The sequence below is a fragment of the Teleopsis dalmanni genome, chromosome X (genome assembly GCF_002237135.1).
Source record: "Teleopsis dalmanni isolate 2A chromosome X, ASM223713v2, whole genome shotgun sequence".
NCBI lineage: Eukaryota > Metazoa > Arthropoda > Insecta > Diptera > Diopsidae > Teleopsis > Teleopsis dalmanni.
The window spans coordinates 34378673-34400192 of record NC_051848.1 but is presented as its reverse complement, the minus strand read 5'-3'; the positions used below and the strand labels follow the sequence as shown (position 1 = coordinate 34400192).

General features: G+C 31.3%; 2 protein-coding genes across 2 annotated transcripts; one reads left to right on the top strand and one right to left on the bottom strand.

Moving 5' to 3' along the window:
* Window positions 1-338: 338 nt before the first annotated feature.
* Window positions 339-2919, bottom strand: LOC119688300 (lipase 1). Its single transcript, XM_038102979.1, has 6 exons — window positions 2731-2919; window positions 2480-2657; window positions 2061-2272; window positions 1786-1935; window positions 1530-1667; window positions 339-749 (listed from the first exon to the last, which is right to left on the bottom strand). The coding sequence occupies exons 1-6, from the start codon at window positions 2917-2919 to the stop codon at window positions 339-341; spliced, it is 1278 nt and encodes a 425-aa protein (XP_037958907.1).
* An 11844-nt stretch (window positions 2920-14763) lies between these two features.
* LOC119689652 (RING-box protein 1b-like) lies at window positions 14764-15774 on the top strand. Its single transcript, XM_038104526.1, has 2 exons — window positions 14764-15531; window positions 15587-15774. Exon 1 carries the CDS (start codon window positions 14942-14944, stop codon window positions 15512-15514), a length of 573 nt encoding a protein of 190 aa, XP_037960454.1. The 5' UTR covers window positions 14764-14941; the 3' UTR covers window positions 15515-15531; window positions 15587-15774.
* Window positions 15775-21520: the final 5746 nt, after the last annotated feature.

The window sequence follows — 21520 nt, the reverse complement described above, 5'->3', positions numbered from 1 at the left end:
TTGTTTGTTTCTGACCAAACAAAGCAAAGGCGGAAAAAAATTGCTCATAAAAATTGGGGCTACTGAAATAGTTTAACAACCTTTTTTTTTGTTCGGTTGGATTGAAAGTAAAAGTTTTTAATGACCGAGTTAAAAATTATGCAACCGTTTCTTCTGCCCTCTGTCTTCTGCTTTCTTCTACCGTTTTTGTTTTTGGGTCCCGAAACATGGAGGTACATTATCAATAGCTTGTTTGCGTATTTAAGACATCAAATTTAATTAAATTTAATTTAATTAAACACTTTAGCATTTTGTTTCAAATTATATTTATTCCCTTCCATCTCGTCTTCTTTTTTCAATTATTCAATTATGTACTTGAGCTTGGCTGTCAAATAATTTTCCATTGTCTCAATTAGTTTATTGTTCACTAAACTCTTCACGTCGCTTGCGCATAAAAAATCCAAATGATTAAATTTCTGCGCTGAGATATGATAAACGCCAATTACTGTGCTTAGCAGGCGCGAGTAGATCCGGTGTACTCCGCCAGGTGTAGCGAAGGCATCGGTGTCCCCAAAGTACAGCACAAGGGGTACTGTTAATTTCTTCAAATCGTAAATAATAGGGTTGACGGTGTTGTAGTAGTTGAGATTTCCTTCAGCTCCGTAGTCAAAGCTAACAAAATCTCCTGACTTCCATATTTGCTGTAGGTGTTGTATTTCCTTTAAGGAACCTCCTTGTATAAGCTTGCCATAAATAATGGGTTCCAGAGACTAAATGTACAAAATGAATAGAATTTTACTTCTTATGTATTTTAATTAACTAAAATTATTTAATTTGTTATGTTTAAGTTGAAGTTATAGTCTTGAGAATTAAAAATGCTACATATTTTAATTAATTAAAATCAACTAAAATTAATTAACACTGTTCGTATACCCAATCTGAAAGACTAATAAAAAATATAAAAATACGAAGCCTCACATGCACGGTGTCTCTTTTAAGAAGAACAACTTACATAGATTTAGATACCTGTCGAAATAAAGAACTTAATCCAACTCAGACTGCAGATAGAGAAAAGACAGACACTGCATACCATGTGCTTGGGGAGTGCCCGGGAGTGTTTCTTTCGCTTGTGCATCAAGCTGCTGGGTATTTCATTGATCATAAGAATCCAAGATTAGGAAAGATTGGCTTTATACTGTTTTTCATTTAAGAAATCGGATTTGGAAAAACACTCTAATCTGACTAAGGGACACAATAGATCCAATAGTTCATCGTATAACATAACATCACTGTAATGCTGTGCCTGTCTGATGCATTAGACCTGCGCCTTTCTTCCGATTTCCGAGACTACAATATTTTTAACAAGAGGTCAAGATTGAATCATAGAGTAAGTTCAACAAGATATTTGTTCATTTCAAAAGAACAAACAGGGATAGCTTCTATTTAATGTGGTAAGAGGTCACTCTCAGTACAAAGTACTAATATTGTAATCACACTTTGTTTTATTTGAAACTAACCTTCAGACTGAAAATTTACAAATATATACTCACTCTATTGTATTGTCCACTTCCTAGAAATTTTTTTTGCACCTCAGAACACTCTTTGCGTGCATCTGCATTCGATTTCACACATTTCTGTTGCAAATATCCTTCCGGAAATACTTCATATGATTGTGATTTTATTTTTGCCTTAATTTATATACAATTTCAAACGAAATAACATTATTTCAAAAGAATTTAAAATAAATCACGAAAATGTCATATTCAATAACACATACGAACAGGTGCAACAGATTTTCTTGATTACCTTTAGAAATTTTGAGATTCTCCTCACATCGTCATTATTAAATTTGGTGAAGTTTCGCAATTCCAAAATTGGGGCCAAGGCTTGCATAAATAAAATCCGTTCATTGTATTCCGGTTGCAGAGTACACAACACTAGAAATGCATTCAGAGCCTGAAAAGTGTTTAAAGTGCTGTGAGTGTGTCACTTGAGTACGTGTGAGCATGGTATTGTGTTAGTATGTGTGTTAGTGTCAGTATGTTGGTTTATTTGATTTGTTTTGAGAACTCTAATCAAACCTGAGAGTGTCCAATTAGCAACACTTGATGAAATGACGACTCATTGCGTACATGGTCAATAATGGCAGGCAAATCATAAGCGCCCATTTCATGAAAACTGAAGCTCCAGAAATCGGCATCCTTAACGGTAAGACGCGTATGATTGCGTCCATAAATGCTGCCACGTAGATTTGCTAACCAAACATCGTAGCTCTTTTCAAACAACAGGAATGCTATATGCAAAAAGGAAGCAAATTATGAGCAGTCATTACCCATTCAAATCGTAATGAATTGCATGGAAGGTGCAGTTGGCACGCCTTTCAATTGCATATGTATAGGTATGTATGCTCGCATATGTATAGTATATGTGCTATGCATTGTCTATGCTATGTGATGTGTGCTCTATGTGTTCTATGCTATATGCGGTAATCTTAACTAACCTAAGCTCTTGCCGGGTCCCATTATTACCCAACTAAGTGATGATGTCAACAAACCGTGCACCAATAACACCGGACGACATCCTGGCCTCGGCATGCGCTGCAATGTCAAATGATACCCGTCCACGGTACTGACATTGTGCGTTTCTAATTCGTATTTATGCTTTTGAATCCAATCGCTCTTAAATGGTAAATAAGCTATGGTATAACAACAAACTAGTTTATGTGTTCCAATTCAACATTGCGACATTTACTGTTGTCCATTGTGCGTGCTCCTCAGTCTCCTTGTCGTAGCCGTTCTTCCTTCTGGCACCAGTGCCATCACCATCGTTACTACCGTCCGTGTCACCGCTCTGGCCGAAAAATGACCAGAAAAGCGGTTTGCCCGATGACATGCCTACACGTGGCAAACAGGCCAGTGCCGCCCACGAAATTGTACTCATTTTAAATCCTCCGAAAATCGTGAATGTCATCAGTAGCAGCGTCGTCCGTGTTGCGGCGTTCAGTTTCATTTAATTTGTTTTACACAGAAATGAGTTTGTTTACTGTCATTTCGAAAGCGATGCTCATTGTTAACTGCCATTTCGATATTAAGCGATTTCGGGGGCGCATGGGTGTGTAGTGGTTAAGTGGCTTTTATTTTTTGGTTATCAATTTAAATTATCTTTGCCTGTAATTAAGGGTTAAAAATAGAAAAATTCGAAATCGTGTATTTTAACCATTTTAATTGTTTCATCAGCACCAATTGTGATTGACAGCAATGCAGAGGAAGGCGAGGTGAAGTAAAATTTTAAACATTTACTAAAGTTTAGGTAAAATTTTTAAATATGAGCAAATAATTATAAAATAATTAGTTATGAATAAAACAGTTTTTATTTATAAAAGTAAGTCAATTGTGAACTGAACACGGCTGAGTTATTTTCATTCCAAGGTAATCACAACAAGGAAAAGCAATCAATATCATCATTATTGTGAGATATATGTGAGAGATATGTGAGATATATTATATGAGATATATATGTTAGTAACAATTCATATCTCATTGTATCATAAGATATCTTAAGGTATTTCATTCTAGTTAAATGGTTAGGTAGATATGGTTGCAATGATACGTGACTCCATCAAATCTCTAGCAAAGCTAGATTATTTTAAAATTCCAAAATAAAAAACATAATAAAGTTAATTAAATTTAAATATATTTTTTATACTGATGTTTTTTATTTATTCGAATCATATCTTGTGCTTCAGACAAAAAATTTGCAATTACCCGCAATGTTTATAAATGTCAATTTTTAAGAAAATGTCTGTCATTCCATCTGAGTTTTAAAATAATATGGGTTATTCAGAAGGCGCTTGCTGACAGTTGTCAGCACTTCCACTCGGTGACATATATTGCCTATTGTGATGCCCTCAAAAATTATGCCGGGAGAGGCGAGTTGCTAACCTTTGTTATCCTTGTTAAACCATTTGGTTTTGCAGATCCGATAGGTTTGGTTTCGTTATTTTTATCAAACCAGTAAAAAAATGATCTCCTAGACATTGAAATCACCTTGTCTGCACTTCTGGACAGAGTTATAGGAAGTGGTTAATAGATTTTACTTCCTCTTCATCTTCATCTAAAATAATATAACGAATATAATTTGTTGGAAAGAGTTGAAAATAGTACTAATTGTTTCAGATTAAAAAAAAAGTGAAATAAAACACATTGAAGTCATGGTGATGCCCTTAAAAATAGATAAAATCTGATCTAATCTAATAGATCAATCTAATCCTTAGACTAAAGAAAGTCCCTCGGCTTTTGCAAAGTCTGGTAATAATTTTATATCGAACCGATGCAGTATTAATCAAGAATGAGTTCAACTTGACGAACTATGGTGCAACCGAGTCTCACAGCGAGAAATGTAAAATCTTGTTTGCTGGGATTCTTAGATTATGTGCTGTTAAATGGCACTTCTGCACTACTAAACTAGTGAAACGAATATCTGTTGCCAGATTTCAATACGGTAGAAGTAAAAAATTTTAAAAGTACTCGGAATTGATTAAAATTGAAGGTAATATATTTATTTAAGATAGCGGTTGGTGTCATTTAAAGATCTGGGTTGGAAATCTGGTGCTGATGTTGTTCAGTCAGATGATTATCGTTCTGATTGCTGCAATATTTTTCTGCAGATATAAAACTTTACCTTGAATATAAATTATAAAAAGCAGTTAAGCTCGGTTTTTACAGATCACATCGGAAAGCTATAGTAAAAGAATATTGGTTTTGGCTAAAAAATGACTGATTGCGTTCGCGAAAACTGAACATTGTTTAAATTAATAGAAATTGTTTTTGTTATCAAAAATATATGATTTGAGAAAATAGTATTAAATAATTATTGCTTAACACCTAAAATATTAACATATATAATATTTATTATTAAAATAATAGCTAACACATCAACATTAATAGAATATAATATTTTTAATCTTTTTTAACTACATAGGTATATTGTCTTGAATATACTATGCCATTAGTATATGAATATATTATTATTACTATAGTTAAGAAGTCTAAGTTTGGAACCTGTTTATGAGCTGGGAACCTGTCGTACGTATTTGATTATGCGGCACATACATTTAAATTTAGTGATTAGTTGGATTTAAATTTAGTGTTTAGTTGGAATATTCGACTATCTTTGATTGCAAACTCATATTTCAATCGTACATTTAATTTTAATATTAAACGTAAACTATGATTTAAATATTATATAAAATATATACAATAAACAAACTCATAAGGACGGACAGACGGATTTTCATATACTCTAATTATATATATATATATATATACCTATTTTTAATTTCAATCAATTCGTTATAAGAGACAAGCAGCTTCAGTAAAAATCCTATATATTAAACTTAACTTACCTAAAGAGCAATTGTTAATTTAAATAAAAATAAAAAAACTATAACTTATTATTTATATTTAAAACAAATTATTTTATTAAGATATTTTTCAATATTTTGACTATCTTTCATAGTCATCGTCAGGGAAACTGGAGACTGATTTTTACTTCGGTTGGAAATTTACTCTGATTTTTTAAAGTACGATCCATCAGCATGTGGTGAAAGTGGTGATTATTCTTCTGGCCTTATAAAAACCTGACAGTTCTAAATGATCTAGCAGAGAGAGCTGTTAAGTTAATCACTGATATTAAACGAACCAGCTTTTGTTCATGAGCTCAAACATCTTAAAGTGAATAAAATGTTTGCGTATTGTATTATAAATCGTTATAATAGTACAGACATCGTCGCCAAACTATGGGGGTGGACGATAAAAACATCAGTATCACCTGAAATAGTTCGGAAAGTGAAAGCTCGACAAAATCCACGTCGTAGTGGTAATTAAATAACCAATTAACTGAAAATATCCCAGTGAAGCATACGACCCATATTCCAAAATGAGTTCAAGGAAACAAGATTGTGTCTTATAGGTTCCAAAAGATACAACATAATACATCAAAACAACAAAAAGTTAGAATTGAAAGAGAAAAGCCGAATTTCCAAAAATTGTGTTCTCTGATGAAAAAAATTTCCCAATTGAACGGTTCATGAACTCTAACTACTCAAAATGATCGTATTTACTTAACTGAACGCACTGCCGTTCACTGTCATTTAACTCTACGAATGGCCACCCGAAGTAATTTTCCATCTCAAGTAATGGTATTGGCAGCTATGACGTTCTTCAATCGTTTTCATCGAACCGTGTGTCAATGTCAACGCGATTTATTTTTGGGAAAATATTTTGGAAGTTGCTTTAGAGCTGTGGACACGCAAACATTTCGATCGTAGATCATGGGCTTCCAACAATACACCAACTCGGCACCGTTTCTTGTAAGTCAAGAATAGTTAAAAAATCATGTTCCACATTTCATTTCGTTTACACAATGGGTTTCGAATTCGCCAGGTGCAAATCCGATGAACTATTCCATCTGCACCATTTTGGAGAGCAAACTGAGGACTAAACGATATGCTAGTATGCAGTATGTATACGCTGAAGAAAGTAATTGTTCAGGAATGGGCCAATATAACGGAAGATCACATTCGTAAAGCATACAACTTATTTTTATGTCCACATCGAGCTAGAGTGAATGGATTTCACACTAGAAGATATAGTCGCTTTAATAGGTAATGTTACTTCGATCGCCGAAACCTATACGAGGGTTAGGCGTATACATAGGTATGTATTAAAAAATTGATCGTTTTATAATATATTCATTTGAATATATGTAGATATGAAGTATCTGCTTTAATATTTGCTATACAATATTTATAAAATGCTGTAAGAAAAAATGAATAAAAGCACAAAGTTTTGTTTAATAAAATATTTTTTCCTTTATCCATTGATAAATAAGTGTTAATTTTGTATATATGTTTTTTTTTGTATTCACGGTAATTGGTTTTCCTTAAATGTGTTAAGTGAAAATAGCCCGAGTTTAGTGGAAATGTACAAAAGCTGGCAAAAGGTGTACTCGAAATGAAATTTCATTTAAAATCATTTTAGATTACTCGGTTTTTTGTGCATATTTGTTCATTAACTTGCATTTTTTAAACAAAAATAATTGTCTGTGTGCAAAAAGATAAAACGGATTCAAAACTGTGCTGCATTTAAGTTAATATGAGGATGCCCAGAGGAGTTGCATCTGTACTTCAGAATAACTGTCGGCACTTACCCAGCGAAAAATACAGTGGTTTACATTACGGCTTACATTAGAGAAGGATTATTTTACTTCACATTTGCAACCGGGACTCGAGTCCACAGCAATTCAAATGAACTTTGCTTTATGCACTCGCCACTGCATTTCATGCACACAATTTCGACGAGTAAAAGTACTCGCTACGCAAAAAGTTTATTAATGTTTTTCGAGTGCAGTTCGGGAGAGATATTTTTTTATCATTTGCGCCACAAGTAAATATGGTAAAAAATACTTTCATAAATATTTTTCCTTTACTGGTTTTTTAACATTGCATTTTTGTTTTTATTACCAAATAATATTTGCGGTAGAAAAAGTTTATTTAAAAAGGTAAAAAAATTTAAATAAAAGTAAATCGATATGTGGAATGTTGTTTAAGTGCCACAGTGAAAAAGCGGATTCAGTCAAATTTAATTTAAGTGCAAGGACATCATTTGAATTGATATGAAGAGAACACAGCGGGATCTGTAATGGCTGCCATCCACAGCATCGCTGCCATCGAGCAATTCATATAATATTCGCAAAGAAATTCGCAACCGTAAATCCATTGAAATTTCTCGAGTGCATCCAGATGCGAAGTTTTTTCATTTCGCAGGAGTAATTGAGATTGTATGTGCTTGTTTGCTTTATTAAATAACAATACAAATGAATTTTATACATTTCTGCGCATTTTTATATATTAATATCGGTTGATAGTCAGAGCATATGTTGCATTTCCGCCTCTATGCGGTCTACGTCCATTCTTACCGGTCTCCATTTTCCTTTTTCCTCCAAATGCGTGATTTCACAAAAATAAATTCGCTGCTTCATATAATGTTTGTTTGGTTAACCGCAGCCATACGCGCGGCAGTCTTTATTGGAATAAGTGCTGTTTTCTCAATTGTTTAATTTTGCCATGATGACGGCCTTTCGCATGGATTAAAACATTATTGTGATAAGGGTCGCATGTTTTCGAAAAGTATTTACTAATATTTAAGTCCTAATATTATTATTGGTAAAAAAGATATATAATCAATTCGTATTTAATAACTCAAATCATCTTTCGAAGTTTGTATTACAATTACAATTAATAATGATGATTGGAACAAATATTTATATTGATACATATCAGTTGATATTTTCATTCCAAAGTTTCACACTTTTTAGCACTATAGTACCCATAACGTTCCAACATTTAGGAGTTCTGTCTAACGAACTCCCATGATTAGTTCATGAAAATAATTTTGCTGTAATTTATTTCAATTTTATATATGGACTAGCAAAACAAGAGTGTATCACTAAGCTTACCTCCAATAGCACTTTCCTCCCTAACTGTGATAAGGTAACATAACGAATTTAAACGTGAACATCGTTCACTTAACGATCACATTCGTAAAGGGCGTATAAAATTATTGAGGCACAACACCACAGTGCTCTTAACATACGATAAAAGAATCTTAGTGAAATTCCAAGAAATTCCGCCAATACCAATTAAAGCTATACATTTGGAGATATAGTTATCCCCACGAAGAGAACCCAGAACAATCAAGCACCTTGACAGTTCTTTGAGGCACAACACTCACTAGTTAAATGCAACTTCATATCGAACGAAAACAATAAATTCAGTTATTCTATCCGTATAATTTTAGGTTTCAACCATAGTTACCACAATATTCACACTAAAGAAGCTAACCTCTTATTGCTTAGGACAGCCAAAGCTGTGGGCCATGATTCCCGTGACACCAAATTCACACTTTCGGTCATCCGCTGCAAATGAAACTCACTTACTACCACTTATATACTTCAAACAGTGTTGGGTGTTGGAAAAAGTATTTTAATCGCCTACTACGACAGGCATACCTTATCTCAGGAGCAGCTAGACTATCTGATAGTATTTATGTATTATTTTTGAATGTAGCATCCATTTCGACAAATCCTTTTAGAAATGCGTAGCAGTCAAAAACCGTCGTAGATGTGAACTAGACTAAATTCAAGGTATTTAAAGCAGCTTGATTTTTTAATAGTATTTATACATTCTTTTTGAATATAGCATCCATTTTCAAACAAACTATAGCTTCCCTAATAGCGATCACCTATGCCTATACCTAATAACAGACTTTGATTTTTACTGGTACCAAACTGTACATAAGGCATCTTACCATTTCAAAACAAAGAATTTTTTTTGTTTTCCTGGTACTTGACCACCGGCTGCATGCTACTTTAGTATTGCATTTGTCCGCAGGTTGTCCAACAAAGGAACCATAACTGCATTCGTATTCTGCATTCATCCACAGCTTGGTCCTTCGCTTTCGTGAAATTCAGGATCCATTGCTGCGATGGCAGTTTTCTTAAAAAAGCTGTTACTTTTATTGTTATTTGCTGGTGAATGCACGCAGTCCTTGCAATTGGTATTATCGTTTTGATTGGAAGAATATGTTCATGCATAAATGGGTAACCATATAAAGGAGAAATATGTATGGAATGAAATCACGTATTTTCATTTAACTTTCGAATTAATCTGCTCCATTGTGGCTAGTCTTTCTCGGCTTATGTATTCCTTGCACGCAGGTATGGCAAATATAACGAATTATTCATCTGCTATACTCAATTGTAATCCTTTGATAAGTAAATGAAGGAATATTAAATATTAAATAGGGAAATATGGGAAATATTCGTAGCATATTCTGTATGCGATATGGTAAATAATTAAATACTTGCGCTTACTTTTAGTTTTTGGCTGTGAAATAATAATATTTAATATATTTAATTTCAAAAAAAATTTTAAACAAAATTTATTTATTTTTTAATACAACTCATTTTTGAGTAAGAGAACTTAAAATATTTCAAATATTGATTATATCTTTCACATATAATTAATATTTGAAATATTTCATATAGATCATAATATCTTTCATATTAGAAAGATACACAAACAAGTCTTTCATCCTTTCATTTAATAAATATATTTTTGCCTTAACAAGTAACAATCGTTTAATATAACCTTACTTCATGTTTCACTGATGTGCTGTGAATATTTACTTACCTACATTTCGACTACTAGAAGCGAAATTGGTATAAACATACTAAGAGACTTGACCTTCATATGATTTTATTACTAACTCCTGACTTAACGAACTTGACATCGGCAGTTAAAGCAATTGAGAAAGATAGAAATAATGGTCATAATAATAAGATCAGTTAGGCAAAATCTAATGAATCGAAATAAACAAGCTCTGGAAAGTATAACTAAAATATTCGAGTTCCAGTTCTCTGAAATATACATATCGTTCGTTTGTTCAGTTGCTTGGCATATTATATTATTAGAGTTCTAAGCTGTTATTGTTGTTGCTTTCCGTCTTATTTGTAATATTTAACTTTGTTTTCACAGTTCAAAATTTTTTTATATCCAACAATTGGCACTAAAACATAAAATCACTATAATACCTTAACATGGCACTCCACAATTTTTTATACTTCCCAAAAAGATACTCAAAGATCCCATTATCCTATTTGACTGTCTAAGATCGAACCGGAAAACCACTTTAACGTACTAATGAAGCAAGCAATGTTTATTTTGAAGATATTGGACAGATGTTTTAGGAATTTACGGTTAGCCAGAAGAGGATATATGCCTACTGAACAAAAAAAGTGAAGGAATGATTGGCGGAATAAGTGCATAAGATCAAAAGTTAACTACTCTGAAGAGGATGGAATACACAAACAATTTCTGTTTGTTTTTGAATGTTAATTTCTTTTTTTGCGGAAAGTGAAGCGTCTTATAACGAAACGGCGCATCACTTATATTTGTTATATATATAATGATATATTTAACTAAGATATCAGTACACAATTTTGAATTATATATTTTTGTTTAGTAAAATTATAACTTTTTTAAAAATTAATTTTTATCTAAAAATTAAATTTATGAGTCACACAAATTGTTAGAAGAAGGGATTAATCGATTGATATGTCCATTTATGAGACAGTAACTCACACACACACTATGATGAAACTTCACAAAAAAAAAAGTTATGGGAACATATGCAGGGTGATGTTTTAAGAAAAGTCTAAATAACGGTTTTTCGCAAATAACTCGAAAATAGTACACAGGGCAAAAAAATACGTTGTGATTTTCGAATTTTACAGAAAATTTCCCCATTGGAAATATAGGTCTCGTCTTTGGAAAACAAAACTTTGAATTATTTGTAAGCTAGTGTAATTAGCTGATCAGTTCTCTTTGATTATAGGTAGGCTATGCCACAAGTGTGCTCTTGTTGGAATGAGCCCCTTATAGGTCGAAATTCCTTTTTATGAGACAGTATCCTTACATAACCGCAATTGGATAGTAGCATCTAGCATAATTAGTTCAGTTCTCTTTACTTTGTGGGTGGGCCATATCGTAAGTGTGCTCTTCATGGCATCTTCGATTCGTTTTTTTTAGATATTTCGTACAGCTAGTTTGAGTGTAACTGTTGGGATGTTCACACCTACAGTGTATAGCAAGCTATACCGCAGTACAGTCAAATTCATGAGGATTGCAGTTGCCATTAATGTGTCTGTGACCCACAACGCAGTACAAGTTAATCATTTAATCTCATTCAAATTAATATAATAAATGAAATAAAAGTGAGCGAGTATAACACCATATCTAGAATGGCGTTGCAATAGTTTTTCTCAAACGTAGATCTATGGTGAGTATTATCCATAATAATTGAGAGTCTATTCGAAAGATAATGAAGTAAACATTACAAAATAGCTAAATACTTTTTGAAGAAATTCAAACTGCTCGTTACTTTTGGGCACGGGTCTAACCAATGACTTGTGTTTCATTTTTCTTTTTATGATTGAGTTAATAATATATTTTTATATAAAAAAATTATAGAATTATATTTTAAATTTTTTTAAAAATTATTTTTCATCATTAAATCAAATTTGTGTACATTCGTGGAATTAATAATCTCGAGATTCAAAGGCAATGTGGGAAACGTAAGTGAAGCGTAATAAAAATGTAATAAAATGCTCTGTGAGTTAATGGTTGACTTCCACCCAAACTCCCCAGTCAGTTTTTAACACGCTCAAAGGAAAACTGTGGCAATATTCAAAAATGGTTTTTATTTGTATAAAATGCGAAAAACATGACCACCACGATTTTATGGTATCACAGTTTCTGCCATTTTTCAGCACAGCACAGTGCAACGTTAAGGTCCATCAGTGAAAAATTTCGCAATGATCCAAAAATGCAAAATGAATTCGTTTTTGACGACACGAATTGAACGGAACTCATAGACTCAGGGAGATTCTGGAATAATCAAAAATTATATTTGCAGTTGCAAGGAAAGTGCATAAGGCATCCGAAAATAAGTTGAGGCGTTTTTATGCGAATATTTTCAATTTTTTTGGATCATCTTTGTCTGTAAAAGAGGGAATAAAACTGAAATAGTTTGCTTTTTGCACAAACTGCTTTTGCGATGCTTTAGGCACTTATTTTGACTGTAAATGGCAATGGATTTCCCCTTTTACAGTGTTACAGTGTAAATATTAAAATTAATTTATTTGGTGTGCAATATGCAATTTTTTAAGCTTAAAAGGCTTTTAAAAGGCTTTTTTGCTGACTGACCAAGTGCGAATGAACAACATTAATTAAATTCGGAGCGCTGAGATATTAATTAGTTTTGCTGCGATTGAATATCCGATTTGTATTTCAAGCTGCGAAATTGCATATTACATATATTTGACGTTTTTCGATTAAATTGAAACTTTTTTTAATAATTTTTGAATATATTAATAATATCAAGCTATAAAAAGAGTATACATTTTAAATAAATTTTTAAAATTTTTTATCAAACATACAACATTTAATCACACAATTAAATTTTAGTAACGTTCTTTATGCTTCACAGTGCATAAAAATAGTAGAAATTAAAAATTAAAATATTAAAATGTCAAAAAAAAGAAGAAGAGCAAACAGAGTTTTACTTTTTTGATGGACATCAAAACCAGCAAGTCAGTCTGTCAACACTGCGAGTAAGTATTTATCAAAGTCAAAGTTAATCAAGTGTCAAGGCCAGAAATAACGCTTTTCCTCTAATCACCACCTCTGCACTACTCATGACAGTTGATACTTAAACAACTAATTTATTGATAACGTTAAATTACAAATTAAAGAAATAATTTAAAAATTATATAAAAATTAAATTAAAATTATATTAAATAAGTACAAACAAATAAAAAAGTTCGATTGTTTGAGAAGTTGCAAGGACCGATGAGCAGATATTCTGCCTCATCTCGCAATAAGTGATTCATCAGTTTTAATACTACGTTCTTCGTACGAAAATTCTATAGACAACAGCTTGTCTATAAACAGATCTTTTATCTTTGTGGATGAGTAGTCCAAAAGACTGTCAAAAAATTAATAAATTAATAATAATTAATAAACTGATTCATCAGTTTTAATACTATGTTCTTCGTAAGAAAATTCTATAGACAACAGCTTGTCTATAAACAGATCTTTTATCTTTGTGGATGAGTAGTCCAAAAGACTGTCAAAAAATTAAAAAATTAATAATAATAACTGATAATAATAAACTGATTTATCAGTTTTAATACTACGTTCTTCATAAGAAAATCCTATAGACAACAGCTTGTCTATAAACAGATTTTTTATTTTTCTTGATGAGTCGTCTAAAAGACTGTCAAGAAATTAATAACCCAAACATTAGTTCTTACAATCTTTATCTATCAAAACTAGATAATTGCAAGAAAAATATGTGATTCTCTTCTTATTAAAATTTGCATAATCTTTACAATATTAAATGGAAGGATTGCCTGATTTGTGGGTTTCTCTAAATAAGTTTCTGTAAACTTGTCATTCGAAAGAACTGCTATTGGTCTAGTAACATTGACTTGATGTCTATTAAAATGCTCTCACTTCTCAATCTTATTATACGAATGCCAGGTCGACCAAAAAGTTTCACACGTTTAAACTTTTAGTTAAAAAGAAGTGAAGAAAGTTAGATTTGGCTGAACGTCTTTACTCATGATGTGTTTTCAATTGAAATAAATGCGTCTTTCTTCAATAAAAAAAAAAATTAAATAAAATTTTACTAGTAAGTACTGTGGATATGAGGTTTAATAATTCATCCTAAATAACTGCTGCATAACGCAAATAGGCTATATCTTATAAGGTTTTTGAAAGCAAACTGTCAATATAAGAGATATGTTTCATAAATAAAAAAATAATAATAATATTGTTACTAAAGGATTATACATTTGGTGGTTCCAAAAATTAATCTAAAAAATATTTGCATGTGATTGAGGTTTAAACCAAATTCTTAATGTAATATATTTTTTAGACCTCGTTATTAGGTGTTAAGTACAACACCAGTAAAATATTTTCCACAAGACAATACATTATTGAATCCTTTTGAGGCAACTTCCGATGACTTTCTAACATCTAACCAGCAATAGCTTCGGCTTGAAACCGAATGTATTTGTCCCAAATAGTGAATTCTTGAATAATCAACACGGCATAGAAATTCTTTATTCTATATTAAAATAAAATTTTACAATAAAAACTTTTTCAAGTTAAAAATAAACAGAAGTTCATAGCTGCGTTTCAATATTTTGGTTTCTCGTTCGGATCTCGCACATATTTGAAATTCGGCGATTTCAATGTCAAAATTTAGGAAATTGAGCTTAACTAGATTACATATCAGTCGTCGTTAGTATACCTGTATATTATATTATTCAGAATATGTCGAGTCAGAAAAAGAATATAACATCAAGCAAACTACACAGCAGTGATGAGAAATCCATTAGTAGTAGTTCAACGCTTGAAATTGATATTGATAGAAAAGAAACAATACTTTGCAATGAACCATTATGTCCAAGTCCCCAAATCGACATTGATAGAAAGGATTTAATGAGCGATGAGGATATTGGACGAAGTGCGAACACTACAATAATCAATAAGACTGTCAAGGGTTTGTGTTGTTCCGATGAACAACCATGCTGTTCAAGTAGCGTAAAAAATACTTCCGGAAAATCTGATGCGTGCGCTGAAACTCAACCAGAGGAACCACCAGTTTGGCTCTGTGACATTAAAAATGTACGTTGTGCATTTTGTCGAAATCAGCTGACAAAGAAATGTATCCAGTGTCAGATTCTTAAGAAAAAGGAGAAATGTAAGGTTGCCTGGGGGAAGTGTAGTCATGCCTTTCACTACCACTGTGTTTCCAGATTTCTCAAGGAACGGAGCGTGTGCCCTTTAGATGACACTGTGTGGGAGTATGAGAAAATTGGGAACTCAAAAGTGAAACGTAAATAATGCCGACAAAGCGACTGGTACGTTAAACATTATTTCAACAAATTTTCTATATAATTGTCTTCTTTTGTTTAGATGGTCTTTTACGATCAATTAAGAGCATCAACCTATCTAATTATAAACCTAGCTAACATCCTGTGCAGTTGAGATTCGGAAAAGAAAATATTTTACTACTTTATAGCATTTATTTTATTTTATACACCATCAACTTTTAATCGCCGTGATAATAAAAATAAATTGAATTGCAGTCGTTAAAATATAAATTTTTGACCATTTTTTACAGCAAAACCTATTTAAATAATCTTTCTGATTTTTAAAAAAATAAAAAGTAAATGATAAATGCCAAAAAAAAAATATTTACAAAATTTGCCATTAAATAAAAATCCATTTGCAATTACAGATGTGAGTCCTTCTTGGCCGAGTCCAATAACATCTTCCTGTGAGCTTGACTTCAACACTGGCTTATAATAGCTGGTTGGTAGTGCAGAGTGCTTGCAGATCATTGCTCACATAGTCTATCTACCAAAAATATAGATCCCTTACCGCATGTTCCATCAGTGTATAAGAATTTAAATACTTCTGTAGCATTTTTACCGATTCTGTGTGATGTAATTACGCTAACTAATTTTTACGCTCGACTCTTACATGTTACGAGACTATAGATCTTCTGAAAAATACTCTAAATGCCTTCTCATTACAATTATTTTTCCACGCTTCAGCACTATATAGCAGGACAGGAATGGTAAGAGGATTGTAGAGCGAGATTTTCGTTTGTCGGGAGGAGACTTTATTCTTTATAGCGTTTGCTAGGGTGGCCAACTCCGAGGCTTCCTTCTAACTTGTAACGTTATGTGCTAGTGAGGACGGTTTCGCTGCACACATTAGTTCACTACTCACTGATGATTGTAGTTATCTAGAAGGATCCCGTGGTGGGTATGTGGCGACTTTGAGAGAACAATGACTAGGATCGTTGTGGCATTTATAAATAATTTACATTTATAATCATTTTTAATTCATTACTAAAGAAAATAAATAAAAAATTTTATTATATCAATAATTCCCAACACTTTATAATATTTAAATTATCTCTAACGTTATTGCAAATTAGTAACGAGAGAATATGTATGCCATAACAACTTCACATATTTATGAAGAGAATATATATGTTAGCAAGAAGGAATATGATATAAAACGAATAAAGCGAATATTTTTAAATTTTCGCTTTAATTCTGGATTTACATGGGAGTTTTGTTTGTAATTTTAGCTGTCAATTGTTGTTGCTTTCAATGTAAAATTAAAATTTTTGACAGCTTAAATTACAAACAAAACTCTCGTGTGAATCCAGTATTACAATTCGAAATTATTAGCATAGTATAGACTGCGGGATAAGATAAATATCTGTTCATTAGTACTTCGAACGTCTGAATATTGAGATTGGTAGTGCTATCGCAGGCTCAATTTTCACTACTTTACAATGTCATTTGAAAAGTTTTATGTGCTAATATTTTTATTAACATTTATTTTAAATTCCACTGTATTTCGATTCATTGCACCTGAAGTATATAACATTTACGTTACCATTTGCTATAATCCGTGGTGGAATGTTTGAGGACTTCTTTTCTCTTCCGTGTTATTTCGTCTGCTTTCCGATTTTTATTGCTGATAAATTTTTAGATACGATTTTATTCTAGTGAAGGATATTTTTTTTTTTAATCATAAACGTTCAATGAATTACATTTACGACTCCTTAATAAAGTTCTTTTGCCTCAAAAAAAGATTTCATTTTAGTTTCGTCCACTTAATATTTGTTTTGGTTGTTATTACTGTGGTTATTGTTATTATATTTATCTCTTAATGTAAGCCACTATAAATAGAATAATTTATATTTCACATTATTATAAGTTAAACTCAGTGTAGAAAGGAATTTCTTGGCAGTGGAACGACAATACGTCGAATAGCATTTTAGAGATTAAGTACTAGAAATTTTTCTTTGTAATTAATTGAACTATTTACATAGATTAGATGATTTCGTTAAAAAATAAATTGGTCCCAGTACGGAAATACTGAGATTTGTTTGAAAATTGTATTTACCAAAAATTCCAAATATTTTAGACTTAATATTCTCTACATTGACAATTATATTTAGCTATTATATCAGTCGTGGGAACTCATAATATATCTACCTCGTATAAATTTAAAAAATATCCAAACACATGATATATAATTGTACAACAACAAACATTTTTGTCAAAATATTTACTAACTTATTCATTAACTTTATTTCGTTATATTTTTTACAAACCATTCTAAACAAACACATTATTAATCTAAAATTATATTATAATTCTAAAGGTGATTAATTTCAATATTCGTCGGTAATGTCAAGGGAAGAACGCACTGAGTGTACTACCCATTAGCAAAATTGGCGAGTTTGGGTTAATAGATGAGATAAAACGCATAAAATTAAACTGATTCTGTAGTCTGTTGGCTATGTGAACATCATTTCCCAAATAATTCAGACGGACGAGGTTAAAGCTGTCACTGTTTTCTTGTCTCAGTTCACGAACAAAGTTAATTGATTGACTTCCTATAAATTTCTCCACATCTAAAAAAAAGATATGAGAAACATTAGCTATTAAGTATAGAATATAATATTAAAAATTATAATAAAAATGTTTCAGATATGTATCTCCTTGCAAAGTTCCTATGATGTATACAAATCATAGTAATAACATAATTTTGAGACATTTATTAACCAATAAATGATTCTTCTAATAAATTTTTTTTCAAATAATAATATAAACATTTTTTAATAATACCATTGTAGATGTGATTTAAGTCCATAATTTTTTAATTTCTTCCTTATTTTTTCTCTTTCATAATTTTTCCTCTATTTACTAAAAGTAACAAACTTCATTTCTAAGTAAGATCATCGTTCGTGAAACAATCTACTTTTTTATCATTTACACATCCATTTTACAATTACGAATATATATATTATAACCATTCCATACTCTAAATCAGAACTGTTCAAAGCACAGCCCACGGGTTTCATGTGGCCCGCGGTTAATATTTGTACGGTCCGCAACATTTTTCCAGTCTATTACAATTAGGTCAACCTTTCTTTGTTATATTTTAGTGACATAACATTATTTGAAGTAGGAACCAGCAAAAGAAGAGGGCTACCAAGAAAACGATGGAAAGAAAGTGTGCAGCAGGACATAGAAGTAATACATATAAGAAATTGGAAAAGAAAAGCAAGAAACAGAGAAAAATGGAAAACTGTTCGTAAACAGGATTAGGTCCTACATGGACTGTATAGTCATACATGATGAACATTATTTTATTTTTATGGTATCCTAAATAAATGAATTAAAATATTTTAAATAATTTATTACACTACACGTTAATTTACTTAATTGACAAAGACTTTAGTACATATTTCTTTATACAACTGGTTAAAAAAACTTAAATCCACATAGAATTGTAAAAAATGAATTAATGAAGGATTAATAGAACTAAATTTATCATTATCGCTATATTTTTATTTTTCTTCGAAAAAATTATGAACGTATGTATTAATTTCTGCAGTCCTCCAACCTATTCAGCTATTTGTTTCGGCCCGCGATCTTATCTGGTCTGGACAGCCTTGCTTTAAACTATACAAGTTAGGAACAACATCGATACTGACCCTTATTCTCCTTTCTTCTATCGCAACTTATCAAAACTTGTTGAAAACTAATCTAATACGATAACTTAAATAGGAAATCTATATTAAAAGAAAAATGAACAATACTTTGAAATACAGCGTAGAAAATGTCAGCTGTTTTTATCGTCTAACGCATTACATTGAAATCTCGATCAATTTGCATAAATGCAATTTAAATTATTACTTCATTTTATGAGTTTTTTTAATTACTTAGCATTATTATATATATTATTATTATTTTTTTCCTATATACACTTCCTCTTCGCTTTGACCCCTATACTTCTCAAACAGTTAAAAGTGATGTGATGTTTAAGTGATGTTTAAGATGACTTTGTCTTAAACTCAAATTATTAACGACTTTAAACATTTTTACTTTTCTACTTTATTATTTTCTATTTTTTCTAGCTTTTATTTTTTAAATTGCATACAATTCAACTGCTTAAAATTTGTTTGAGTTTTGATGGTTTTGCTCCACTGTTCGCGAGCATTACTTGATTGTTTACCAAAATCATAAAAAATGTATTTCCTAATCAAGTCATCACTTGAGGTTAAAATGAAAGTCATTGGGCAAATAAACTTTTATTTCTGAAATACTAGAGGAAAAAGATAATGTAATCGAAATAATAAGGAAAAAATGGAAAATAAATGAAAGTTATTATATTTGCGAAATGAATTTCTGTAAATGCCTTTGTCAAATGGTATGTTCACTTCAAGATAAAAGGAATTAAACTCAAAAAAAAAAGTATACGAAAACAGCAAACATTATCTCTGAAATACGAAAGGCATTATTTTGAAAAATTTCGAAAAGGAAATGTAATAAAAACGAATTAAGGAAGTTCCATTAAAAGGAGCTGAGTGGAAGACAATGACTTGGCGACTATTGCAAGTCGAAGGATATGAGACGAAACCTCGCACATATCTGTCACATAGATACTAAATGGATATATGTTGTATTAAACATTGTTGAGTTTAATTAAAAATTATTACAATTAACATTTTTCATAAGATATTTTTGGTAAAATATTTAATTTTAATTAAAACTTTAATTAATTCAAAAAAAGTTTAAAAATATCACGAAAAAGCGATTTTAATCTTCAATGAAAATGCAATTTGACTTGAAATCATTTAAACAAAAAAAGTCCGAATTATTGTAAATGCATACAAACAATATTGTTAATCTTATATATATGGTAGAGTTTAGTTTATTTTTGTGTATTGGTTGCACTGTTAGTAACTTGAGTGTTTACTTTAATGCAGCTACAATGCAGAGTTTGTATTTAACTAGCAAATAAACAAGGTGGACATTAGTTTATTTGGTGATTTTTTGTGTAGAAAAATGTTAAATCAGTGCCATTGTTCAGAAGAGACCGTACTTCTCTTTTGATGGAATCCACCACACCAGATGGATGACATGCTAAAGCTTGCCTCGCTATGTAAATTCTCGGTTGTCTAATTGTATGATCTATTCACATGCAATTTTTCATTTTTATTTCAATTCGTGCTGATTTTTGATTCGTTTGGTTCGGCAGGGGTTCATTTGATATACAATCTGACCACCATATCTTTCTCTCTATATGTCTGGAGTACTTCAGTATTTTCGCAGTCGATAAGATAAATTTTACATTTGTGTTGTTAAGCCATATGTTGTTAAATTCACCAAACACAGCTTTCGCTTTGTTGACACGAACATCAACATCTTCATCAGCACCGCTCTTATTTGTCGCAATGGTTTCAATTCGTCCATTCTATTTCTTCTCGACCATTTATGTATCCGCTCGCCGTGCTTCTTTTTCAATACTTATTCTTAAACCGGCAGACCGTTTGTTCGCTTATGGCGATGATATCCAAGATGATATGGATATCATCTGTTGTGATTCACCAGGTCTGTGATTTAATAGTAGGACATCATCGGCGAATTCTAGGTCTTGTGAAAGCTCTCCTTTGGTTTGTGCTGGTATTTTTAATGCTCTACATATAGGATATCGTCTAAAGTGTCAATGAAGAAGAAGTGATATCGTACCTTTTTTACTTCTCAAAGTTTTGAAAAACAATCAAAAAATAACGTTTCTCAATAGATGAGATAAAAAAATTTATTCCATGAATGGAATGCAAAAATCCATGATAGTATAAATATGGAAAGCTAAATAAATAATTTTAGAAAAAATTGAATACCCTATTACTTTTTAATCAAGCCTTCCTTGTATTAGTGTATAAAAGTAATTGATTTGATTTTTTTTCAAAGCAGCTCTAACTTTCGATTAAATAAGCCCATTAGAAATTTTTTGCTATTTAATAATAAA

Excerpts from the sequence above, each read along its gene's own strand:
- LOC119689652 (XM_038104526.1), top strand. The coding sequence starts at position 14,942 with ATGTCGAGTCAGAAAAAGAATATAACATCAAGCAAACTACACAGCAGT.
- LOC119688300 (XM_038102979.1), bottom strand. The coding sequence starts at position 2,919 with ATGAGTACAATTTCGTGGGCGGCACTGGCCTGTTTGCCACGTGTAGGC. Across the intron at positions 1,936-2,060 it reads TGCTAATTGGACACTCTCAG|GCTCTGAATGCATTTCTAGT; the intron begins GTTTGATTAGAG and ends AACACTTTTCAG. Across the intron at positions 750-1,529 it reads GAAGTGGACAATACAATAGA|TCTCTGGAACCCATTATTTA; the intron begins GTGAGTATATAT and ends TTGTACATTTAG.